Source organism: Aedes albopictus, chromosome 1 (genome assembly GCF_035046485.1).
Source record: "Aedes albopictus strain Foshan chromosome 1, AalbF5, whole genome shotgun sequence".
Lineage (NCBI taxonomy): Eukaryota > Metazoa > Arthropoda > Insecta > Diptera > Culicidae > Aedes > Aedes albopictus.
In genome coordinates, this window is record NC_085136.1 from 154,035,849 (window position 1) to 154,059,592 (window position 23,744).

Here is a 23,744-nt window from a genome sequence, read left to right on the forward strand (position 1 = left end):
CATCTTTGGTCATTACTCTTTCACACAGTTCCAGATGAAATGATCTTGCTCGTCGAGCCGCCGTCGTCGTGGTCGGGCAACGGTCGCCAGCGAGGTCGGTGTATTACCTCACACCTGGAAAGCAACACGTGCTCGGTCAGTCGTACGCGACCGGAATGGCCGGTTTACTACTGCACCACAGCGCACCGGCACACGATTACGTTATCGACACCACCAGCATCAGCAGAGGCCAGGCTCCGTCTCTTGTTGGGATGAGATGAGAGATGCTCACATCAAGATGCGTGGATACGTTTGTCAAGAAGACTGAATGGACGGTTGATACACATTAGATGTGGCAAGTCGTATGGTGTCATGTAAACCACAAAATGCACATCGGTGTCAACAAACAAATGCATAAATGTCGCTCACGAAATAATGTCCCAGTGAAAACAATGTATGGTGTGGCCAAGGCTGGGAAAACCCGGGCCGACACATGGACCCTGGCCACCATTTAACGATTTCTTATAAATAATACATCCAGTATGTTCATACTTGAAAACTACATTTAACCTTTTGGAACCGGATGGGTTATACAGGGGATGGTCAAAATGTTTGGGATAGGCAACTTTTTTTCTCCCACAAAAAAAATTCAACATGCTGTAACTTTTCATAGAGTGCATCAAAAAATCTCAAATTTTGACTGTTAGTCAACCTATTATGTGTGCATCATTGGTACAAATTTGGGCTCGATTGATTAATTTTTCGCGAAGTTAGAACCGTTCGGGTAAAACACTATTATTTAGACAACTAATTTTTAAACTATCATATCTCGTAAACCAGTGAACCGAATTAAATGAATTTTTTAACGTTTATCAAAAATATATGATACTCAATACGACGTTATAAAATGTAATATTTTCTCACGGCGAATTAAGTTATACCGGATTGAAATTTTTACCTATATAGAGGAAAATAAGCCAAATTTACAATACCACACAAATATTACTAAATGTGTTTTTCCATCAATCTAAATAGGCTCTTATATATCTGATTAAGGGCTGTCCATTTATTACGTAAGATAATTTTTCCGATTTTTCGACACCCCCATCCCCCCTTGTAAGATTTTTTGTATGAAACTCTAAATATTTTTGTAAGGCGCGTAAGATTTTCCAAACCCCCCCTCTCCACATAAACCCTTACGTAATTAATGGACAGCCCCTTAGAGATAGCTTGAGAACAGAAATGGAAAATCTTTGGATATCAACACTAAAATTTATTGACATTGATGTAAAAAAAATAATTTTTTTTCGAGAAAAATCCAAAAAGTGTCAATCTATGATAACTTTTTTCAACGTTTAAAAAGTGCATATGTTTTAATAGTTTGTGAAGCTTTTACATGTTGTTAAAATTGTCATTCAATTCGGTTCACTGGTTACCGAGATATGAAAGCTCAAAAATGAATTGTTTGAAAAACAGTGTTTTACCCGAACGGTTCTAACTTTGCGAAATATCAATCAATCGAGCCCAAATTTGTACCAATGATGCACACATAATAGGTTGACGAACAGTGAAAATTTGAGATTTTTTGATGCGCTCTATAAAAAGTTATAGCTTGTCGAACTTTTTTGTGAGAGAAAAAAAGTTGCCTATCCCAAACATTTTGGCCATCCCCTGTATATGACCCTTGATATGACCCCAACAAAGAAACGGCTGTATAAATTCACACATTTAATAAAACAAAAACTGTCTTTGGCAAAATTGTTGCAAATTGAGTCGTCCATTAAGGGGCTGTCCATTAATTACGTAAGGGTTTATGTGGGGAGGGGGGGTTTGGAAAATCTTACGTGCCTTACAAAAATATTTAGAGTTTCATACAAAAAATCATACAAGGGGGGGGTGGGGGTGTCGAAAAATCGGAAAAATTATCTTACGTAATAAATGGACAGCCCCTAAGGAAAACTAGGAATATTTGTATTTGTTACTTGATTGACAACCTAGAATATCCTGAACACTATGAAGTTTGGAGAAACGATATAATTGACATACCAGTTGTTCTAAAAGCTGAATTTGGATATAAATTACGTTCAAATATATTTATTTAACCTTCGTCAAGAATATTAAAACACGTTTTGTAGTCTGGGATGTTCTAGGTGGTCCAAAATGTCATATAGTGAAATCCTTCAAATTTACAAGAATAATTTTATGCGGTTTCGCCATAAGTAAAAGCATTGCATAATCAACTAGGATCCATGAAGCTCTTGAAGTATGTACTGCCATTTGTAGGTACAATAGGAATATTCCAGGTTAGCCAATCTACCTTGGAATTCAGAAACTAAGGTCTACTGTAGCCATATCTACAAGAACAACTTTATGTGTTCGTGCCAGAAATAATAGCATAGCATAATCTGCTGGGATCCGTGAAGCTATAGAAATCTAAAATGTCATTTAGAGACAAAATATGGATATTCCAGGTCAGCCAAACTACCTTGGAGTTCAGAACTTCAGGTCTACACTCGTAATAGTAGCCATATCTGCTATACTGAGTATCCTTGTATAATCAACCGCGGTTACTGGACCAACATGAAGTATACTCGATATTATTTTACCTTTGGGACATGTCCTAATGAAGTTCTTTAAATCTACAAGAATTATTTTATGTATTTTCGCCATAAATAATAGCATTGCAAAATCTACTGGGATTCGTGAAGCACTTGAAGTCTATAATGTCAAGTTTGGAATATCTCGAAAGTATATTGGAGAGACTCATGAAAATGTCATAGGAATTACAGATTACAGTTGAATGTGTATGTGTAATGCTACAGTTCATTGTGAGAATAAATACTGTTACTATCAAGAGATGAACTTCAGAACAGTTTGGACGACTCTAGAAGTCCCAAAAGTTTACAGTAATATCTAGTAGACTCCAAGTTGGTCCAGTAACCGCGATTGATTGTGCAATGTTACAAAGAATATCAGATATGACTACTGTTACGACTGTAGATCTGAAGTTCTGAACTCCAAGGTTGTTTGGCTGGCCTAGAATATCCCTGTAGTGTCTGGAAGACTTACTGGACATGATTGATTACAAATCGTTGCTTTGTATAATGACAGAAGTTACCGCTACAACAGTAGAGCTTTAAGATCTAAACTCAAGAACAGTTTGGATGACCTAGGATATCACTGATACTGTCCATTGAACATTGAAAAGAATCACTAGACATGATAGATTACATATCGTGGCTTTGCAGGATGGAAGAAGTTACTGTTACATCCGTAGACTCTAGGATTAAAACTCAAGAACAGTTTGGATGACCTAGGATATCCAGAAAACAATATTCTGCATCATAGTCTACCCTTTTTGCACTATGGAGTACCAAAACTACCGAAAAACGTAGAAAAATAAAACTCTATAGAAACGCTTGGAAAAATTCCGGCTTCAGAGGGTTAAAAATGATTGGGATTCATAAAAGAAGATACACAGGCTGGGTGTTTTGTGTGATTTGGACTTCGTAAGTCAATGATGGCGGCCAGGCAGAACTATGTGAAACTCGTGGCAACTGCGGCTGTGGCAGAATCCGTGAAGTTAAAGGTTTCAAAGTCTACCCAGATGGAGACTTTGGCTTTCGCTGTCAGCCTAACAACATAAGCCTAAGCGTGTGAGGCAGCCGTCAGGTGAGGAGCTACCAGGCGGCGCCCGCAAGGCTACGCGGTTGTTAGCTCCAAAATACGACAGTAATGGAGGTAAATCAGAGCCCAGCCAGTCATCCAGGAAAGCTGAGAAGCGTGGGCCTGAAAAGGCCGGCCAGTCCCGTTTCGAATGGGACTGAGGGTTGCGACTATTGGTAGATCCTCACTGCTCAGCAACCACAAGTAAGGGCAGGTCAGGGGGAAAACACCTTTTGGACCATTGCGGAGCGGTAGTAGAAGAAGTAAAAGGAAAAGAATGAGCAGGAGCGTAGGGACACCAAACCTAGAGACGTAGGAGGATAGGTGCCAAGCGCGAGTAGCGTGACGTGCTGTCATCAAGACTAAAAAGTCTAAGTACATACTCGGAAGTCTTGAAGGCGATTAGGAGCGACGCCTAGCTCGTAGATCCGGGAGCCAACGTGTGCAGTATTAGATGTATTTACTCATACATGCAAAATGATTCTCGAGCCAAGGATGGCATTCTCCTCAGTGCGAGGACAAGTGTGCGCGGTTTGAATATGAAAAAGTGTTGCACTGTGCACATTTTCAGTGCGGAATGCCATCCCTGTCTCGAGCTCAAGTGTGACAAGGAGCGTAATGGCGCCGCTTAAAAAATCTGGCGGAAGAGGTCCATGGCGAGGACATCGAGGAAAGGCTCTTACAGCGGAGACAACTCTGAAGATGAAAACTCCAGACGAGATCACTGACACGGAAGAGCGCTTCACGGCACTGCGACAACAGTGCGAGGTGCCACCGCAACCGTTCGGATACAGAAGGGCCCAGCAGGGACACAGGTAACCCTGGTACGACCACCTGTATCGGACGCTATAGTAAGTCCGTTAAAGTAGGGAAGCTCAAGATGGGATGGTCAGTACGCCAACTGACCTTACACGAACGACATAAGGCTTGCTTTATGTGTCTGGAACCAGGACACAAGTCATGAGCCTGCAAAGGCTCCGACAGTAACAAGCCATGTAGATGATCTGGCTGTGAAGGCCACAGGGTATGAGCAGGATTGGGAACACGCACTTGCAAAGAGTTACACTCACTTGCTATTTTTTCAGCTCAGAAGCGTGCAATCAAGGAGAGCTTTTGCCTTGTGGTTTTGTCCAAAAGTTTTCCGAATAGAGTAGAAGTCGCACACGCATACCAAAGTCGTGACAGAGCGGTGAAAGCGATTCTCGCCGAGGTAAGTGTAATTAACATTCACCTCCTGGAGAGTTGCTTTCGCAGCTCCCTCATTATTTTGGCATGCGTGTGCGACCTCTACTCTATTCGAAAAACTTGTACACTAAACCACAAGGCAAAAGTCGTCCATACATCGTTTTTGAGCTGAGAAAACAGCAAGTGAGTGTTCCCATCCTTGGGTATGAGTCCGCCCAAGTGTTTGATTTGTTTCGGGAAATCCGCAAACACCAAGATACCGCAAGCAATGATAGGCCCAAGGTGCCTGGTCGCAGCCAGGCTGACACAGCTGACAAGTCACAGTGCAGACAACGCAGCTGAACCTGAACCACTGCGCACAGCCCAGCAACTGCTTTGTACTGCGAGTACTCGCTGGTAACGATAAGTGTGTCGCAGATGGGTCCGGAAAAAATGGCGGCGATATGGACGACGGATAACTACCCATCCAGGAGTACGAGGGCTTCGTGGTCGCCGCAGTAAACGAGGTCTTCTTATGTAGCTGTTATGCACCTCCGCGGCGCTATTATCATCGGGGACAGGGCGAGTCAGCACGGTCGTCATACACCGTGCTGACTTCGCCTTGTCACCGATGATGCGTGTAAACCCAATGCCAGGGCCGTGGAATGGGGAAGCCGTTTTACGAAATAGCAGGGTTAGATCCTGCTAGAGGCATTGACTATGCTAGATGTCGACCTGGCTAATGTCGGTACCTCAAGTACCTTCAGTCGAAATGGAGAGGAATAAAGTTTCTTTTGTATTCCTGTCGTAACGAGAAGTTCGAACTGAATGAATACAACAACTAGGGGCTGTCCATAAACCACGTGGTCATAAGGGGGGCGGGGGGGGGGGGGGTTCGGCCAATGACCATTTTGTATGGACAAATAAAAAAAATTGTATGAACTAATGACCACGCGGGGGGGAGGGGGGGGGTTGAAAAGTCCCAAAAAAATGACCACGTGGCTTATGGACAGCCCCCTATGCTGCTTTGCGGGGTCCGTGGCGAAATCGGTCACACGTTTGCTTCATAAGCTGGTGGTCATGGGTTCGATCCCAGCCCTGGCACTTTCGTCAGTTGCTCTTTCCCCCTGAGACTGGCACTGATCCTCTTCTTCTGAGCCCATGGCTCAAACGGACCCGGATACTTGAACATTGATGAACGGAAAGTCATAATGGACAACTCCCAATCGGACTGGAAAAGAAACAATAGCCACAAATCAACACAAGCCCGTACACAAGGGGGAGAGGGGTTGGGTTCGGGGGCTCCCCCCTCCCCCCTGTTACCAATGTTCCATACACTAGGTGCTCGTCCGCCTTTTGCCGAAATTAGGTAAACTCCTCCTTTGGCGCCGTTTTCGTGCACGGGCCTGCAACAACATCATCGTGCTCATCATTCTACCATGGTAGGGTAGAAAGTGAAAGGAGCGAAAAGCAGTTCGATATAATAGAATAATATAATTCATTTAGGCGCTGTACAAAAAGTAGAAATGCAGCTGCCAATTGGTATCGCTCACGTAGTGCCCTAGTGGACAAAAGAGCTGTTAGTTAGGTTAAGTGTTTAAGAATGAAAAAAAAACAGCTGGTATCAAGTAGAGAAAACGGAGAAATAGGCCAAGCTCAAACCCTCGTGAATGGAGGACATCATACTTCAACGACGAGGTGTATAGGGAGACGCTCCGTCGTGAGCGAAACGTACTCGGTTTAAGCGGGGACTAGCTGGTAGGGCTGCTCTCGCGTGCATGCGATGTGACCATGTTTAGGCAAGTTCACCCTAGAAATGGGAGACCACCAGCTTACTGGTGGATTCAAGCGATTGCGGACCTGCGCCTGCCTACGGGCTAGGGGGTGTATGCTGCGAGCACGAACTAAGGAAGAGCGAAACGTACGGCGGGTGGTGTACGCCGCTGCTAAAGTCGCGCTGAAGACTGGGATCAGGGCAAGCAAAAAGGCCTACTTTGAGGGTATCTGTTAGAGTGCCAACGTGAATCTGTGGGGTGATGCCTACAGGATCGTGATAACCAAGACAAGAAGTGAAATTGCTCCTAGATGTTAGAGGGGATAATCGAGAGTTTATCCGCGTCAAGATCCTAGTCGTTGACCTCCGTTCGTAAGTTGGCTGTGGACTGGGGCTGTCGGTGAGGAGAGGGTTACCGGGGAACAGCAAAGGCCCTTAGCACAAGTGTAACGTCCCAGGTCCGACCGGAGTTCCGAGCCTGGCCTTGAAAGTAGCTATTGTAGAGGCTCCGCTTATGTTCAGGTCTGCTTTGCAGAAATGCTTGCACGACGGAGTTTTTTCAAGAAGTTTGTAAGAGGCAGAGCCTGGTTATACTGCCAAAAGTAACACCCGGAGACAGCCGCTCCAGCGTAAAGATGGGGCATTCTCTACTGTGCAGTAGTGACTCTGGATGTAAGGAACGCGTTCGATAGCGCCAGTTGTGCGGCTGTTGCCGATGCGCTCTTGCGTCTGGGTTACTTCCAGGACCGAATACTGGTTTACGTGGGCCTGAAGAGCTTTCACATTACCTCAGATTTCACCTTGGGTTCGGTGTTATGGAATGTCATGTATGATCATGTATTGATGTTAAAACTCCCCCGGTGGGATTTCCAATCGTCGGCTGCACTGATGAAATTACGCTGAAGGTATGGGGCCTATCGGTATCCACATCGGGGAGGACATGGAGTGTTTCGAAATGCGCGGCACAAGAATCATACGCAGGGCTGCCAGATTGGCCTCCATGGTCAAATAGCATCGCACGTGGGACAATTCCACCAAAGGATAGTGGTCCATAGGGTAAATAGTTGGATTAACAGTCGCCATGGGGAAGTAACATTCCACCACACACAGGTCCTTTCAGGCCGTGGTTGCTTCTGACAATATCTACATCGTTTCGATCATACGGTTTCTCCCGAATGTCCGGTTTGTGCTGGTTTAGAGGGAACGGCAGAACACGTTTTGCTCGTATGCCCGCGTTTTCGCACAATGCGTGACCGCATGTTTGCCACATGTGGGGTGGACAGAACTCCGGACAATCTTGTCTAGAGGATGTGTAGAGATGAGTTTGGCTAGAATTGAACGATTTCAACGGCTACCACCCACATCGTCTTGGAGACACAGCGGAGGTAGGTGGCGCGTGGACTCAGAGAATTGCTAGTGCAGACTGTCCTAGCAGGTTGTCCAATGGTTCGAGGTCGGCAACGTAGATCATACCGGTGCCCCGTGGTCGAAATTGACTCTTACAGCGATTAAGTGGCCGCGGGAAGAACATCCTGGTAGCGTTGCTGTCTTGGCGTCGGTCTTTTTTTTTTCCTTCTAAACCATAGGGGGATAATCTGCTCAACAGACACCCTAACAGAAGGTTAGGGTAGTGTAGGTCTGACAGGCCGTCTTCTACAACAAAAGTAAAATCCAGGACTACTCTCTCCTCGTACCCACTAAACCATTCCTATGGTCGCCAAACCCTACGTCTCTCCGGAACCACCAAGAAGGTATTGCTTCAGAGAGGGGCTAGTGCACATAGCACCCACAAGGTTAGCTGCGTAGCCTGCAGCAACGAACATCAATGACTCGCTTTGGAGAGTCCATCACGGTAGCATGCTGGCGCTTAGCCAGTTTCCCGAGTGGTCCTCGCCACTCCCTTTGTCCTCGGAAGGCGGGCAGGGTCAACCCCGCCCGCGCCCTACTGCTGAGCGGACATCAAGAACTGATGCCCACGTGCAACCCGATCTGACCTGCCCGTAAGGAAGGGTATCACTACCCTTCAGGCCCTATCAGATGCACCCGTAGGTTGCAGACAGCAAGATCTCACCTACCCCGACCCTTGCCGGGGACCCCTTTCCAACCGCGGGCTCGGATCCAACCCAGTAGACCGACGCCACGACAGCACCGCTACCGGGACTTCCTCTCCGCGGCCACTTAATCGTTGTAAGGGTCGATCTCGACCGCAGGGCACCGGTATGACCTACGAAGCCGACTTCGAACCCCTGGACCACCTCTTGTACTGCATCTGGACTAGCCATTCTCCGAGTCCACGCGCCACCTCCTCTGTAGCTCCCAGACGATGTGGGTAATAGCCGTTGAAACGGCGTTCCAGCCAAACTCATCCCTACACATCCTCTGGACCAAGTTGTCCGGAGTTGTGTCCTCCCCGCATGTGGCAAGCATGCGGTCACGCATTGTGCGAAAACGCGGGCACACGAACAAAACGTGTTCCGCCGTTTCCTCTAAACCATTGCACACTGGGCATTCGGGAGAATCCGCATGCCCGAAACGGTGTAGATACTGTCGGAAGCAACCATGACCTGTAAGGACCTGTGTCAGGTGGAATGTGACTTCCCCATGGCGCCTATTAATCCAACTATCTACCCTCGGTATCAACCTATAGGTCCACCTTCCTTTGGTGGAACTGTCCCACGCGCGCTGCCATTTGACCATAGAGGCCATCCTGACAGTCCTGCGTATGCCTCTTGTGCCGCGCATTTCGAAGCACTCCATGTCCTCACTGATAAGAATGCTGATAGGCACCATACCAGTAATGACGCAGAGAGCGTCGTGTGACACGGTACGGTACGCGCTCGCAACCCTCAGGCACATAAGCCTGTAAGTACTTTCCAGCTTCCGTCGGTAGCATTTAGTACTTAGCGCGGTGCCCCACGCCGGGCCGCCATACCTAAGTATGGATGTAGCAACACTAGCCAGAAGCTTGCGCTTACTGGCGTACACCGCAGAGCTATTGGACATCATCCGGGACAGTGCCGCAATAGCTGTGGAGGCTCTTTTACAGGCATAATCGACGTGGCTATCGAAGGTAAGCTTATCGTCGATCATCACGCCCAAGTGTTTGACGGAGCGCTTTGACAGGATAGTACAGTCTCCTACACTGATCTCCGTCTGCTGCTCCGACTTCAGGTTGTTAACAACCGTCACCTCTGTCTTGTGGTGAGCCAGCTCCAGTTTCCTGGACCGCATCCACGCCTCCACAACTTTGATCGAGTGGTTGGTAGTCAACTTTACCTCCTCGATCGTTTCACCGTAGACTTCGAGCGTAATGTCGTCGGCAAATCCGACAATCACCACTCCCACTGGATACTCTAACCTCAACACCTCGTCGTACATGACATTCCATAACACCGGACCCAGGATGGAACCTTGCGGGACTCCTGAGGTTATGTGAAAGCACTTCCGACCCACCTCCGTGTCGTATACTAGTACGCGATTCTGGAAGTAGCTTCCGAGAATCTTGTACAAGTACTCCGGTATCCCCAGACGCAAGAGCGCATCAGCAATAGCAGACCAGCTGGCGCTATTAAACGCATTCCTTACATCCAGAGTCACTACCGCGCAAAAGCGAATTCCCCTCCTCTTAGGCTCGAGTGCTTTCTCGGCGGTTTTTGTAACCGACAAGATAGCGTCTACGGTGGACCTCCCCTTCCGGAAGCCGTACTGGTTACTCGAAAGACCATTTTCGCCCTCGGTGAACCGCAACATTCTATTGAGGATGATCTTTTCGAGCACCTTCCCCGCCGTGTCAATCAAGCATATTGGTCTATATGCCGACGGGTCTCCGGGTGGTTTCCCCGCCTTTGGCAATAGTACCAGGCTCTGCCTCTTCCAAGCTTCTGGGAAAACTCCCTCGTCCAGGCATTTCTGCATAGCAGACCTGAACATCTCGGGAGCCTCTGCAATAGCTACTTTTAAGGCCAGGTTCGGAACTCCGTCCGGACCTGGGGCCTTACCTACGCTAAGGGACTTAGCTATCCCCGCAAGTTCCACATCGGTGACCCTCTCCTCATCGCCAGCCCCAGTCCCCGGCTGTCCTACGAAAGGAGGCCAAGGACTAGGATCATGACGCGGAAAAAGTCCTCCAATGATCCCCTCCAACATCTCTGGAGATTGCTCTGTAGGAGCCATCACACCTCTCGTCTTGGCCATAACGATCCTGTAGGCGTCACCCCACGGGTTCGTATTGGCACTCTGACAGAGACCCTCAAAGCAGGCCTTTTTGCTTGCTCTTATCTCGGTCTTAAGCGCGGCTTTTGCAGCGGCGAACACCACCCGCCGTTCGTTTCGCTCTTCCTCTGATCGTGCTCGCTGCATCCGCCGCCTAGCCCGTAGGCAGGCGCGGCGCAGGTCCGCAATCGCGTCGGTCCACCAGTAAGCCGGTGGCCTCCCATTTCTAGGGTGGACTCGCCTAGGCATGGTCGCATCACACGCACGTGAGAGCACCGCTACCAGCTCGTCGCCGTCTAAACCGATTAAGTTTCGCTCACGGCGGAGCGCCTCCCTAAATACCCCTTCGTCGAAGTATGATGTCTTCCACCTGCGAGGGCTTGGCCTTGGCCTAGCCGCCTCTTCTTCTATCCGCTGTCTGCTGTTATTGTAGTCGATACTGTAGCGAACCGCCAGGTGGTCGCTGTGAGTGTAGCCATCATCTACTCTCCAGTTCGAACTACTTGTTAGGCCAGGACTACAAAAGGTCACGTCAATAATTGACTCCGCTCCGTTTCGACTAAAGGTACTCTTGGTACCGACATTAGCCAAGTCGACATCTAAGATGGCCAGTGTTTCTAGCAGGATCTGACCCCGCTGGTTTGTGAAACGGCTTCCCCATTCCACGGCCCAGGCATTAAAGTCGCCCGCTATTACCACCGGCCTTCGCCCTGTTAGCACGGTCGTTAAGCGGTCCAGCATTTGCGTGAACTGCTCGATCGGCCACCGCGGAGGCGCATAACAGCTACAGAAGAAGACCCCGTTTACTTTGGCGACCACGAAGCCCTCATAGGTAGTAGACACCAACTCCTGAACGGGGTATTTACCCGTCGTCCATATCGCCGCCATTTTTCTGGTCCCATCCGTGACCCAGTTGCCGTTGCCGGCGGGTACTCGGTATGGGTCCGATATGATGGCGATATCCGTCTCCCACTCAGAAACTGCCTGACAAAGCAGTTGCTGAGCCGCATCACAGTGGTTTAGGTTCAGCTGCGTTACCTGCACTGTGATTTGTTGTTCACTGCGGCTTTCTTGAAGGCCGGGCACCTTGGACCACCCATCGGATGTCTGTTGTTCGAGGATTTCCCGGTACAGATCATGCAGATGGGCGGACTCGTGCAGCTTTGGGCCTTATGACCTTCAGCGCCGCATCGCCTGCACAGTTTGCGCCTGTCGGGGCCTTTGCAGTCCCACGACTTGTGTCCTGGTTCCAGACACCTGAAGCAAACCTCTGGTGGCTCGTGGAATGTCAGGTGACATACACACCAACCCACCTTTATGCTCCCTACTTTAACGGACTTTTTGACGTCCGCCACAGGTAGCTGAACCAAAGCTATCTGTGTCCCTGCTGGCCCTTTCCGTAGCTTAACGGCTGCGGCGGCCACCTGCACATCGCACTGTTGCCGCAGTGCCGTGACGAGCTCTTCCACTTCGGTGATCTCATCGATGTCTTTGACCTTCAGAGTCGCCTCATGTGTCAGAGCCCTCACCTGCACACCCTCACCAAGGACCTCTTCTGCCAGCCTCTTATAGGCGGCGCCCTTGTGCTCCTTCTGGCGCTTCAGCTCCAGGATCATCTCGCCCGTACGAGTACGTCTAATACTGCGTACGTCGGCTCCAAGACCCTCAAGCTTGGCGTCGCTTCGCATCATCTTCAAGACGTCCGAGTACTTGGACTGTTCCGTCTTGATGACGATAGCGTCACCTTTTTCGCGCTTGGCACCTGCCCTCCTACGCCTTGGCTTGGCGTCCTGCGCTACTACCTGCGGATTCGCCTTCTTCTTCCTCTTCCGCTCTACCTTCGTCCAAGGGGGGTCCACCCCTTGGATCGCCCTACTCTGTGGCTGTTGAGGGCCCACTAGCGGTCGCAACCCCTTGTTCCCATCGTTCCGGGACGGGCCAGCCTTTTCAGGCCCACCCTTCCCAGCTTTCCGGGAACCCTGGCTGGGGTCCGACCTTCCGGCATTATTACCGACTTTCGGGGTAATGATTCGCCTGGCCTTGCGGGCACCGCCAGACAGCTCCTCGCCTGACGGTTGCCTCGCCCGCTTCTGCGATTGCTTGCCCCGTTTGTCGCGAGCAGTCGCTTCCGCCTTATTCGGACTTCCTGCGAAGGAGAAGGCCTCCGTTTGGGTAAACTTCGGCACTTTCTCATTTGCAGGCTCCGCTGCTGCAGCAGTCAGCAACGCGAGTGCCGCGTGCTCCTGCTTGGCATTGTCGATCGACGCCCTAAGTCGAAGCAAGGCCGTTTTCAGGTCCTTGCTTATATTCGACTTAGTGGACGCAAAGTCGATGATTTTGCCAAGCTGCTGCTCAGCCACCTCTATTGCGGACCGTCCTTTGGATCCTCGGTTGACGGCCCTCAACAACCACGCTCCGTCCATAACCTCCACCGGCTGGCTTGCCGGGAAGTGGACTGGAGCACCCACGCTTGAGCTGCGTACGCAACTCCCAGCGCCTATCTCCTCACTTCTCTTTGTCGGAGATCTCATCAACCCGCTTCTTGCGAAGGGGTTGATCCCACCACTACTACCTGCTACACTTGATTTCTGTATTGGTTTGTTACTCATATTTTATTCCCACGAGTCGCACGAGAAAGAATGTCCACCACGCCAGAGCTCTGCATTAACGCGGTAAGGGACAGCTTACTGAGGTCTACTGAGTTTGATCCGAGCCCGCGTATACTGGCTGACGGGGCCTTACTTGCTTCCCGCATATCGCAGTCCACGCGGAATCAGTTCTTGTTACTTGTTGTGCAGTACCCTGTTCGCCTTTAGAGTACAAAGGAAGTGGTGAGGACCACTCGGCTTAATTTCCCCAACAGGTAAACTGGCTAAGCGTCAGCATTAGGGTGGCCCACACTTATATGAAAAACAAAAATTTCGAAAAATGCCAAGTCTTACCTCCTCAATCAGTTGTTTTGGACTCCCAAAAGCTACGTTCAAAATTTGAGCAAAATCGGTTGAGCCTAAGGGGGCGCTCAAAACGCTTGAAGTTTGTATGGGAAAACTTGGCCAAATGTATGCAGAAACTTTAAGTTTTCGAATTTTTCCGCTAGGTGGCGCTGTAAGCGTTCAATAATCAAACCCTTTGGTATTATTGTAGATGACTTTATTCCAAAGAACTTTGTCGAAGCCCGCGAACTGATCCGACGGCTGTGAAAAAAGTTATACCCGTTTGCCAACTTAGCTGAGAAAGGACCAAATTGCTTAATAATGTGTGCATGCATGACACCAAAAGATTCAGAAGGCTTATTGCTAGATATAATCTATTCATTATTTTGGTCTTACTTCGTAATTTGATGCGAATGATCTTCATCTGATAATTCAAGGTAATTGCAAGTGCAAGTCGCAGCCTGCATCATAAAAATGCTGTCATGCACCAAAAGTGCAGTTACTTCTTTTTTTTTGGACATGTCTCACAACACACGATGGGCCTTAATTGCATTTCGCACCAGCTGATGGAATTGAAGCAATAATGAATCAAACAAAAATTTCGACATTCAGTAGGTAAGTAGTATTCGACCAATTTTGTGATCGTCAATTTTCAATTACCGAAACGAGGTAATAGAAATGAAAGATCGAACCGCATCGGCACCCGATAACCATGCACTTATGAAACAATTAAATCGTTCGAAATTCGATTATCCAATTGAAGTAGAGAAAACCCACTTGGTTACGAAAAAGTCGTGGTAGCGGTACTATGTGGCAGTCGCGCTGGAAGGTATACCCCTGTGATTGAGTTGCCCACTACACAAGGTCCATGATTCAACCGCCACCTGAACAAGAAGCTTTCTTACCTTCATTTTGTCGTTGAATCCGCTTTTGCGAACCGGGGTGCAGCACGGGGTGTCGCTCGGAGGTGCTTGGTTACGCGTGTCCTAATTTGATCCTTGTCCCGGAAGGTAGTAATCCTATTACTACCCGGTGACGTTCTTCTGCTTGGCGACTAGCAGGCAAAGCCCCTAGTAGCAGCAGCAGCAACAGCAACAGCAGTAAACAATGGAGGATGATTAATTACAGGCTATGACAGAATTAGTTTGCAGCACTTCCTTCGCGAGTACAGACGACTACAGTTGCGATGACGAGGACACTTTACCGAAAAACACACGTTCTCTCGCTCGAACTTTATCCTTTCGCTGCGCGCTTAGGACTCTCTGCGACACTTTTTTCTTGTCGGAAAATAATCGAAATTTCACTGACTTAACGCTCGAACAAAAAACCGAACTGGAACCGAGGAAAAACAAGAGATGAAACGAGAAAGAGCAATAAGTGTATCGCAACGTGTATTTGGAGCTTATGCTTCGTAAATTGAACTAAGCTGCTGGTTGTTACGCATTAGGGTGGCCTACATTTGGGTTGGTTGCAACTGAATGCAATTTCTGTTGGTCAACTGTTGGAATGGTTTTGTAAGTAGTTTAATTTACTTTGACGTTTAGTTTTGAATGGTAGTTTGGATTTCCAAATTAGGCCACCCTAACGAGTATGTAAAGTTCCCAAGATTTTGATTTTATGCTGCCTTTTTCTGATTGCGCTCTTTTATGGGTTTAAGGTTTTGTTCCGGCATTGAATGAAATTATCATTGGTGTTCATTATACCCAGCATCGCCGAAATGAGCATTAGTTACAGTAAAGTTTGTCATTCATCACTAGCGTATTGTGTTATTTCACAGTGCTTTTTTTTCTTTGTTTGCTCCGGTGGCGGATGGGTTGTTACATTACGGTCCAACGATGCTTTGGCAACTTCAGTGCAACTGCGCGGCGGTGGCGCTACGTCCCCATAGGGCCTTTCGCTGTCGAGGTCGGCGCAGAAGGAAATGTGTTTCTGGTGTTGCGATGCGATATGACGGTGAGATTGTATTTCCCCATCATGAATGAATTACTCTCCTCTGGATGGCTATTTAGGATTATTATTTGTGATTCGTAGGTTTTCCTGTGATGTAAGATGAAGTAATTTCCAATTGGGTAGTCATGGTTCACGTTTGATAAATCATGGAAATTAGGACTAAAATAAAAACGACACATAAAAAAGCAATTATTTTCTAAAAAAATTGCCGGCAAAGAAAACTATCATAATGAATAACAAAAGATTCAAAAGTAAGTATAGAAGTGCATACATAAATCATACTATACCACAAATAATTTATTATTGAACAATAAAATGGATGGAACAGATAGCCTAGTAGTTAAGACTGTGAATCGTCATTCCGGAGACGGTGGGTTCGGCCGGGAAGATTTTCTCGACTCCTTTGGCATAGTGCATGCATGGAGTACAGTGAATACTTTTTCAATGCAAACATTCATGTTTTGAGCGAGGAAACTGCTTTCGAATTTTCAATGATGACGGTTATGTCAATGACGAATCCTTCAACCTTAAACTACCACGCGCCTCCTACTCCTTCATTTGCTGCTGGCCTGAAAGCAGTGATGGAAAACAGTGAGGAATGCAGCTGAGCAGGCACAAACGCAAAGCTATCCTACTCGTGAACAACAGAAGCCTGAATATATTCGCACTTCCTTCACTCGCGAGCTAACGAAGCTGGTCGTACTCGTGATTGATTCGCGAAGCAGCTGTGAACATTTTTCAATTTTGCGAAAAAACGAATTTACACGGCCGACAGATCTACTTTTCAGGAACAATGAAGCACAAAACACTACTTTCTGATGAATAATTACTTGTTTTGCTATTAAAATCGCACTAAAATGCAATTCCCGCATCTCCACTTGTTCTTCGCGAATAAAAATTCGTGAGTGTTTTTGTTTTTGTTTTGCTTCATACTCATGAAGCAAGCGGGTGCGAATAAACTCACATACGGCTTACTCTCGGCACCGTGAGTAAACCGTTTGTCGGTTTTTCACTCGCGAATTGATTCACGATGAGAGTGTTTCCATCTCTGCCTGAAAGTTTGAGGCAAAGGAGTGAGCTACTCTCAAAGACAGAAAACACCTTTATCTAAGCATCATTTGATATTTATGGCCACATATGCTTAGCCGAGGCGTTATGCCCCCTCATTTCCCTAAGTTGTTACTGAAATAAAAGATATGCACGAGAACAGTATTAGGTTTTAGCACTTTATCTAGCGCTGGAAATGCGATTTACTCATTTTTAGCTGATCCAGTTTAGATCAGATTTGTGTGAATCTTAGTACCAACGAGCTGTTAGAACCGCCGTCATCCCTCCTCAGAATCGACTATCACCACAGAACGTTTGTTTCGAATTGACGTAATGGAGTCTGGCATGTACATTCCTGGTGATCCAAATCAGATTAGCAACTTTTCTAATCTTCTCAGAAATCACAGTATTCTTCAAAAACCAAACATTTTTCAACACAGATTACTAAAACAACGTAAAATCGATGAAGTGCAGTCATTTAAAAGTATGTTTTGCCATGTTTGTATGTAGTTTTTATTAGAAACTATAATCATTACATGATGAATCTTTTTGTGCCAGTCACTGTAGTACAGGTGACTCTACATCTTGGTGTTCTACAAATCGATATAACTTCATCTCGACATGTCCCTGTCTCCATTCTAACCCGATAAATTCTGTTCAAGATTTTCTCCCGATTTGTCGAAATACTATTTTTTACAAGTTACTGTACCTGGTTTCCAAGGTGCAAACAACTCTGGGAAGGAGAAGTAATATCTGTTTAGTGGAGGTATTTCCTAGTTAAGGAGGTTAAAAAACGGTTCTTCATTAATGCTTCAACAAATTTCAGCTCATTCTGCGCATCTCAATATTTATAGAACCATCTAGATAGAGGATGGTCCTTCAACATGCGGAAAATCAATTGTTATTTGGTAAAATATTTATTTGATTTGCTTCTCCAGACACTTAAGATCTCCCAACTTTTTGAACGAAAAGAAGTTTAGCTAGATACGATCGAATGGCTTTTTGCATACATACTGGAGAGATTTACGAAAAGAACCACGGTACTTCTAAAAGAATATCTCGGGGTGGCGAATTTATGGTATGGGAAGGGTTCTGTCAACTCGAATGGACGGACATTCAAGAATGCACCAAGCTTCTGAACCTAAAGAAATGTCTACTGCCGTTTTTTTGCAGCAACGCCGTTAAACCAATTAGACGTTTCATCAAGATAATACAGGGGATAGACAAAATGATCGGGACAGACAAAATTTTCATTTTTCAAAAAATGTCCAATTAGCTGTAACTTTTCGAAAAGTGCATCAAATATTCTCAAATTTTCACAGTAAGTTGATCAACTAGTTGTGTATCAGCGGCAACATTTGGAAAAGATCGGGCTATTTTGCACGAAGTTATAAACATTTTAGAAAAAGGTAAAATTATCCGATAGCCAAATTTGAGCTGTAATATCTCCGGATTCAATGTACCGAATGCAATGAAATTTTGTCCATTTATGACTTCTATAATTATTAACAAGAGAAAAAGTTATAGCGATTTCATTAATTTCATGATTTTTTAGTAAATTGGTCTATTTTTAATATGCATCTCATTACTTTTTCAATGAATTGCCAACAATGTTGTTACTTTCTTTCAAAACATATCTGTATTCAAGACAATCAGAGGGAATTTAAATGAACTATAACTAGCATCTTGGATTTTGAAACGATGTTTGAAATTTGAGAAAATTTGGTGTTTTATTAGAAAAATAATCTAATCGTTATAATTTTCTTCCGTGTTAAGATTTTTAAGTTATGGCAGAAGTTTTTCAAAGCTCATTATATAAGTCATAAATAATCAAAATTTAATTGCATTCGGTTCGTTGAATTCGGAGATATAACAGCTCAAAGTTGGCTATCGAATAATTATACCCTTTCTTAGAATCTTTATAACTTTTTGCAGAAAAGATCGAGCTTTTCTAAATTTTATGCACTAATATACATCGATCAACTTACAGTGAAAATTTGAGAATATTTGATACACTTTTCGATAAGTTACAGCTATTTGAAATTTTCTTGAGAAGGGAAAATTTTGCCTGTCCCGATCATTTTGTCATTTTGAGAACAAAAGAGAGACTACTCCTTACTATAATGTTGAATGTTTTGTATAGCTTTAACCGTCCTAAGATGTTGGTTTTTTTTTTGCACCATGATGGCGTAATAGCCGTGCGGTTAAGGTCACCAAGCTTCTAATCGCACCATGCTGTGGGGTGAGGGTTCGATTCCCGCTCCGGGTGATGAAACTTTTCGTGAGAATAGTTTCTTCTCCGTATCCACTGGTGCATGCTCCGTGTGTCCCTTGTCTAATGTTATGTTCAGTCTGTACAGCCTTTGGCTGAAGACGGAGTCCGCGTCTTTAATGATGGCGTAGTGCACGTCCAGGATTCCTGCCTGGGTCATATAGACCCCAACATCCTACAAGGGCTAATTAACTACAATGAATTCTCGCTTGAATCTATTGTTATGGAACAAGAGAGTTTATTACAGATTATTAATCAGTTTCAGAGAACACGTGTAATATCAATTGAGTACTAACCAAGTACTTTACCTCTAGGTTATATTTTAACCAATTAAAGATCGGTTGTTAAAATACAAACATTAGGTGTATCGACATAACATATGTTTTGAAACCAGGTGATTTTATATTTCCAAGAACAAAGTGAACAATGGATTTGGTTCGGTCTAACAGAATGTGATTTGGAAAAATAGTGATCAGCGCCATCGAAACATATGTAGTTGAATCCTCCAAATCCCGTATTTCTAATAACACGTTCAATTCTCTCACATATCGTTACTATTAATTGGTAAGAATTTAGAAATCTAACGACGTTGAGGAGAACCTAAATGGGTTCATCATCTGGACCTAAATTAAAGTATTTCGCTGATACCATGGAATGGTTTACAGTTCACTGTGATTGGATGTATTTTCATTTTTTGCATGTTCTGCCAAACAAATTTTTTTAATTTACTCCGCGAATAGCTGTTAGAATTACTGGATTTTTTACTTGGCTAGAAGGTTATCATTTTATTCATCCAATGGTTAAGAAAACAATTTTTGAATGGTTTGGTTTAGCAAAATCCTGACCATCTATATAAATAAAACTGAAATGGTGTTTGTATGGTCATGATTTGGCCCTAATGGGTAGTACCCTGATCACAAGAAATTTCTTGGCCTATCTCGATGCGTGGAAAATTCAGGCAAGGAATCCAGATCTCCAGATCCTAGTACGGAGCTGAAACGAAACGTCAAATCAAATGGGGCTTGCTGTGTTAAATTTCTTGACCATTCTGGTCACGGAAAACTAATGCACTGAACGAAAATTACTTGAGCAATTCCGTTTGAAGTGCATACCTCGCATAACACGGGTAAACGAATCAATAAAATGCTTTCATTGTTGCGTTCGTACAGGGTTCCAACGCATTCGTGCGAAAAAAAATAACTGTGAAAATCGACAGGGAAAGCAACAAAAACGAGAAAATTTGATTTTTTTTTTGTGGGGCATTTCTCTACAGAACTGCATGTGATAAAGCACAGTAGGCAGGTTTGCCGGGACAGTTATTTTGAAATTCTTTTTTATACCACAAAATCTAACCTTAAAAATGTTTGGCAGTGCTCAGGTCATTTGACAGATGTACCATGAGCTAAAAGAAGATGGCTACAAGTTCGGTAAATTAGAAATATGCTTTTTCTTTATCTTGCTTGTGCGTGATCTGTCAAGTGACCTGAGAATTGTCGAACATTCCGGAGGTTATGTTTTGTGTTGTAGTAAAGAATAAAGGATTGCTGAATATCAGCAGTGAACTGTGAACATTGCTGAGATCTCTGCGAAATGTTTGTTTGTTGATTGCTCGGCTGTGCGGATCTCGGCAAAAAGTTTGAATAAGTAGAGTAAAGTGGGGCAAAAGTTCGAGTGGGGCAAGAGTTTCTTTTGAAGCTTTTGAGCTCAATTTAAATTATTTCTTTCGGGTGTCAAGGTTGTTCGAAGCCTTTTTGAAAAAGAGTCTTTCACTCCAAAAATTATGAAGATTGATCAATATTTCGAAAAGTTATGATAAAATGTTGGTTTTTGATCAAAAAATAGTAATATGCGATGGTCCTTCCAACGCATAGAATGGAATTGTAATGAAATCGAATTCGATATTTTATTTTGGGGCGTAACTGGGTATATTTTGAAGATGCTTTAGCATGTATAACTTATTGAAAAAAAGATTTGAAAATCATATTTTACACATAGTGGGGCAAAAGTTCGAATTGTGGGGCAAGAGTTCGAGTCATGTGGCAACTTTAGGTAAAAAACTTAAATTCTGCAAAATGTCTATATTATCTCTAAAAACGATGGAATTAGTGAGAAAAATCGATCAGAGTTGAAAAAAATGTTGTTTTATCTGAATTTAGCGGAAAACTACTAATTGTTGATGTAGTAAATTTAACCCTGGTTTGGGTAAAATCCAGATCGAACTTTAAAGTGTATTTCAGTTCCAACATCAAATATTAATTGGTTTCAGGTATTCCTATTATCAAAGTGTCAGAATAGTGTGCTACGGTTAGCGAAATTCCACAAACATTAGATTCGAACTTTTGCCCCAGTGGTGGGGCAAGAGTTCGAATAAGAGACACACATACAAAAAGTATTGTATGTAACTTAAAATTGAAAAGACATTTGGCGTAACTTTGTTCAGCAAAATTTTAGCTCATGGATGGTAGAATCACCAGACGGTATTCATTTATTTATGTCTGCTTTGGTTTTTTGAAAAATATCGAATTTTCAGCAAGGGTCGAACTTTTGCCCCACCTTACTCTACTGACAACCCGTCGATCTAAATTATTCTGCCTAACGTTTTGCATTATCAAAAGCGCAATAATTGAAACTCAAAAGCCCAGAGTCTTCTCTGAATGTATATTGTTATAAAAATAACAACTCAATTTCTAAAAAAAAAAATATTCAAAAAGTGCTGAGACAACTATGAAAGCAATAAATAGATAGAGGTTGCATTTTGACAATAAAAGACAAAAAATCTTATAGTAAAAAAAGCTGACGCCAAATTATGTTGGTTTCTTCAGCACACTCATTCGTCATCACACAAGAAACATATTTGCCGGAAGACACCATAACTGCCGTAATTCTGCAAAGTACTGAAGCGGCATTACAATTTTCGACGTCTTTTGGGGTATATCTAAAGAAATAAAAAAAAATGGTATTCCTGCTAAATTAGGATGCAAGATCTAGCCGTAATCCCACATGATTGAATGTTGTATCAAAAGATATCATCATACTTTTTTAATAGATTCAAAATAATATATTGTTTTAGTTTTTCATAGAGAAATAAAACTATTGGTTGTGAAATCCAATGAGATAGAGTAAAGTGGGGCAAAAGTTCGAGTGGGGCAAAAGTTTCTTTTGAAGTTTTTGAGCTCAATTCAAATAATTTCTTTCGGGTGTAAAGGTTGTTCGAAGCCTTTTTGAAAAAGAGTCTTTCACTCAAAAAATTACGAAAATTGATCAAAATTTCGAAAACTTATGACAAAATGTTGGTTTTGGTCAAAAAATTGTAACATGCCATGGTCCTTCCAACGCATGAAATGGAAATGTTATGAAATCAAATTCGATATTTTGGTTTGGGGCGTAACTAGGTATATTTTGAAGATGCTTTAGCATGTATAACTTTTTGCAAAAAAGATTTGGAATCATATTTTACACATAGTGGGGCAAAAGTTTGAGTCATGTGGCAACTTAAGGTAAAAACCTAAAATTGTGCAAAATGTACATATTATCTCTAAGAATGATGGAATTAGTGAGAAAATTCGATCAAAGTTGAAAAAAATGTTATTTGATCTGTATTTGGCGGGAAACTACTAATTTTTGGTGTATTAAATTTAACCCTGATTTGGGTAAAATCCAGATCGAACTTTAAAGTGTATTCCAGTTCCAACATCAAATATTAAGTGGTTTCAGATATTCCTATTACCAAAGTGTCAAAATAGTGTGCTACGGTTAGCGAAATTTCACAAACACTAGATTCGAACTTTTGCCATACCACTGAGGCACTTTTGCCTCAGTGAAGGGGCAAAAGTTCGAATAAGACACACACATTCAAAAGATGTTGTAACTCAAAATTGATAAGACATTTGACGTAACTTTTTTCAGCAAAATTTTAGCTCATGGATGGTAGAATCACTACACGGTATTGATTTATTTTTATCTGATTAGATTGTTTGAAAAAAGTTGAATTTTCAACTAGGGTCGAACTTTTGCCCCACCTTACTCTATGGTATTCTAAAGTTGGCTATCATTGGAAATAGTTTTGGCTTCGTTTATATATTTTTCTTATAAAGATGTAAGCGCAGTTGCACGAAAACTTCTGTCTTGCAGAACACTTAAAAGGACCATTCATAAACCACGTGGACCTTTTAGAAGAGGGAGGGGGTCTTGCCAAAGTCATCCATACAAATTTTAAAATATTTGTATGGACGAAAGTCTCCGAAGTGGGAGGGGGGCTCTCTGAGACAAGGATGGGATCATTCATTTGCAATCATTTACATTCACTTGCTGTTAACTCGCTTCAGAAACATCGCAGCAAAAATCAATGTATGGAACACTTTCTCATTTTTGTTTTACCTGAAGCTTTGTAGAAGGATATATTAGCGTAGAATCAATAGTTTAGTCAACAGAAGGCAGCAAACGCAACTCTCCACGGCGTGAATGTAATGTACATTCACCGCGTGGAGAGTTGCCTTCACAGCTCGCTCGCGACTTTGGTATGCGTGTGCGGCCCCTGGGCTGTAAATCTCGATAATAGTGATAAATAATAATGATAATAATAATACTTACACTCTGGTATTTTAAGAACAAATTCTAACTCGTACATGTTAAAACGAATAATGTTTTATTTTGCAAAACTTTAAGATGCGAAATTTTAGGGAAAATCAGTAATGAATTTTCTGAATCCAGAAGAAAGTTCAAGGCAGTTTTACAGCTGAATTTTGAA

The 23,744-nt window shown here is 44.0% G+C and overlaps 1 protein-coding gene across 5 annotated transcripts in view; it reads right to left on the bottom strand.

The window, feature by feature from the left end:
* LOC109424678 (uncharacterized) overlaps positions 1-23,744 on the bottom strand; it is a 190,732-nt gene that overhangs the window by 164,990 nt on the left and 1,998 nt on the right. For all 5 annotated transcript variants that reach the window (XR_009996225.1, XR_009996226.1, XR_009996227.1 and 2 more), the window contains exon 2: positions 14,634-15,060. Coding sequence is in view for 1 of the 5 variants with exons in the window: in XM_062845613.1 (XP_062701597.1) it covers positions 14,634-14,639 (6 nt within the window). In the remaining 4 variants the exon portion in view is untranslated. The remainder of the gene's footprint in view (positions 1-14,633; positions 15,061-23,744) is intronic.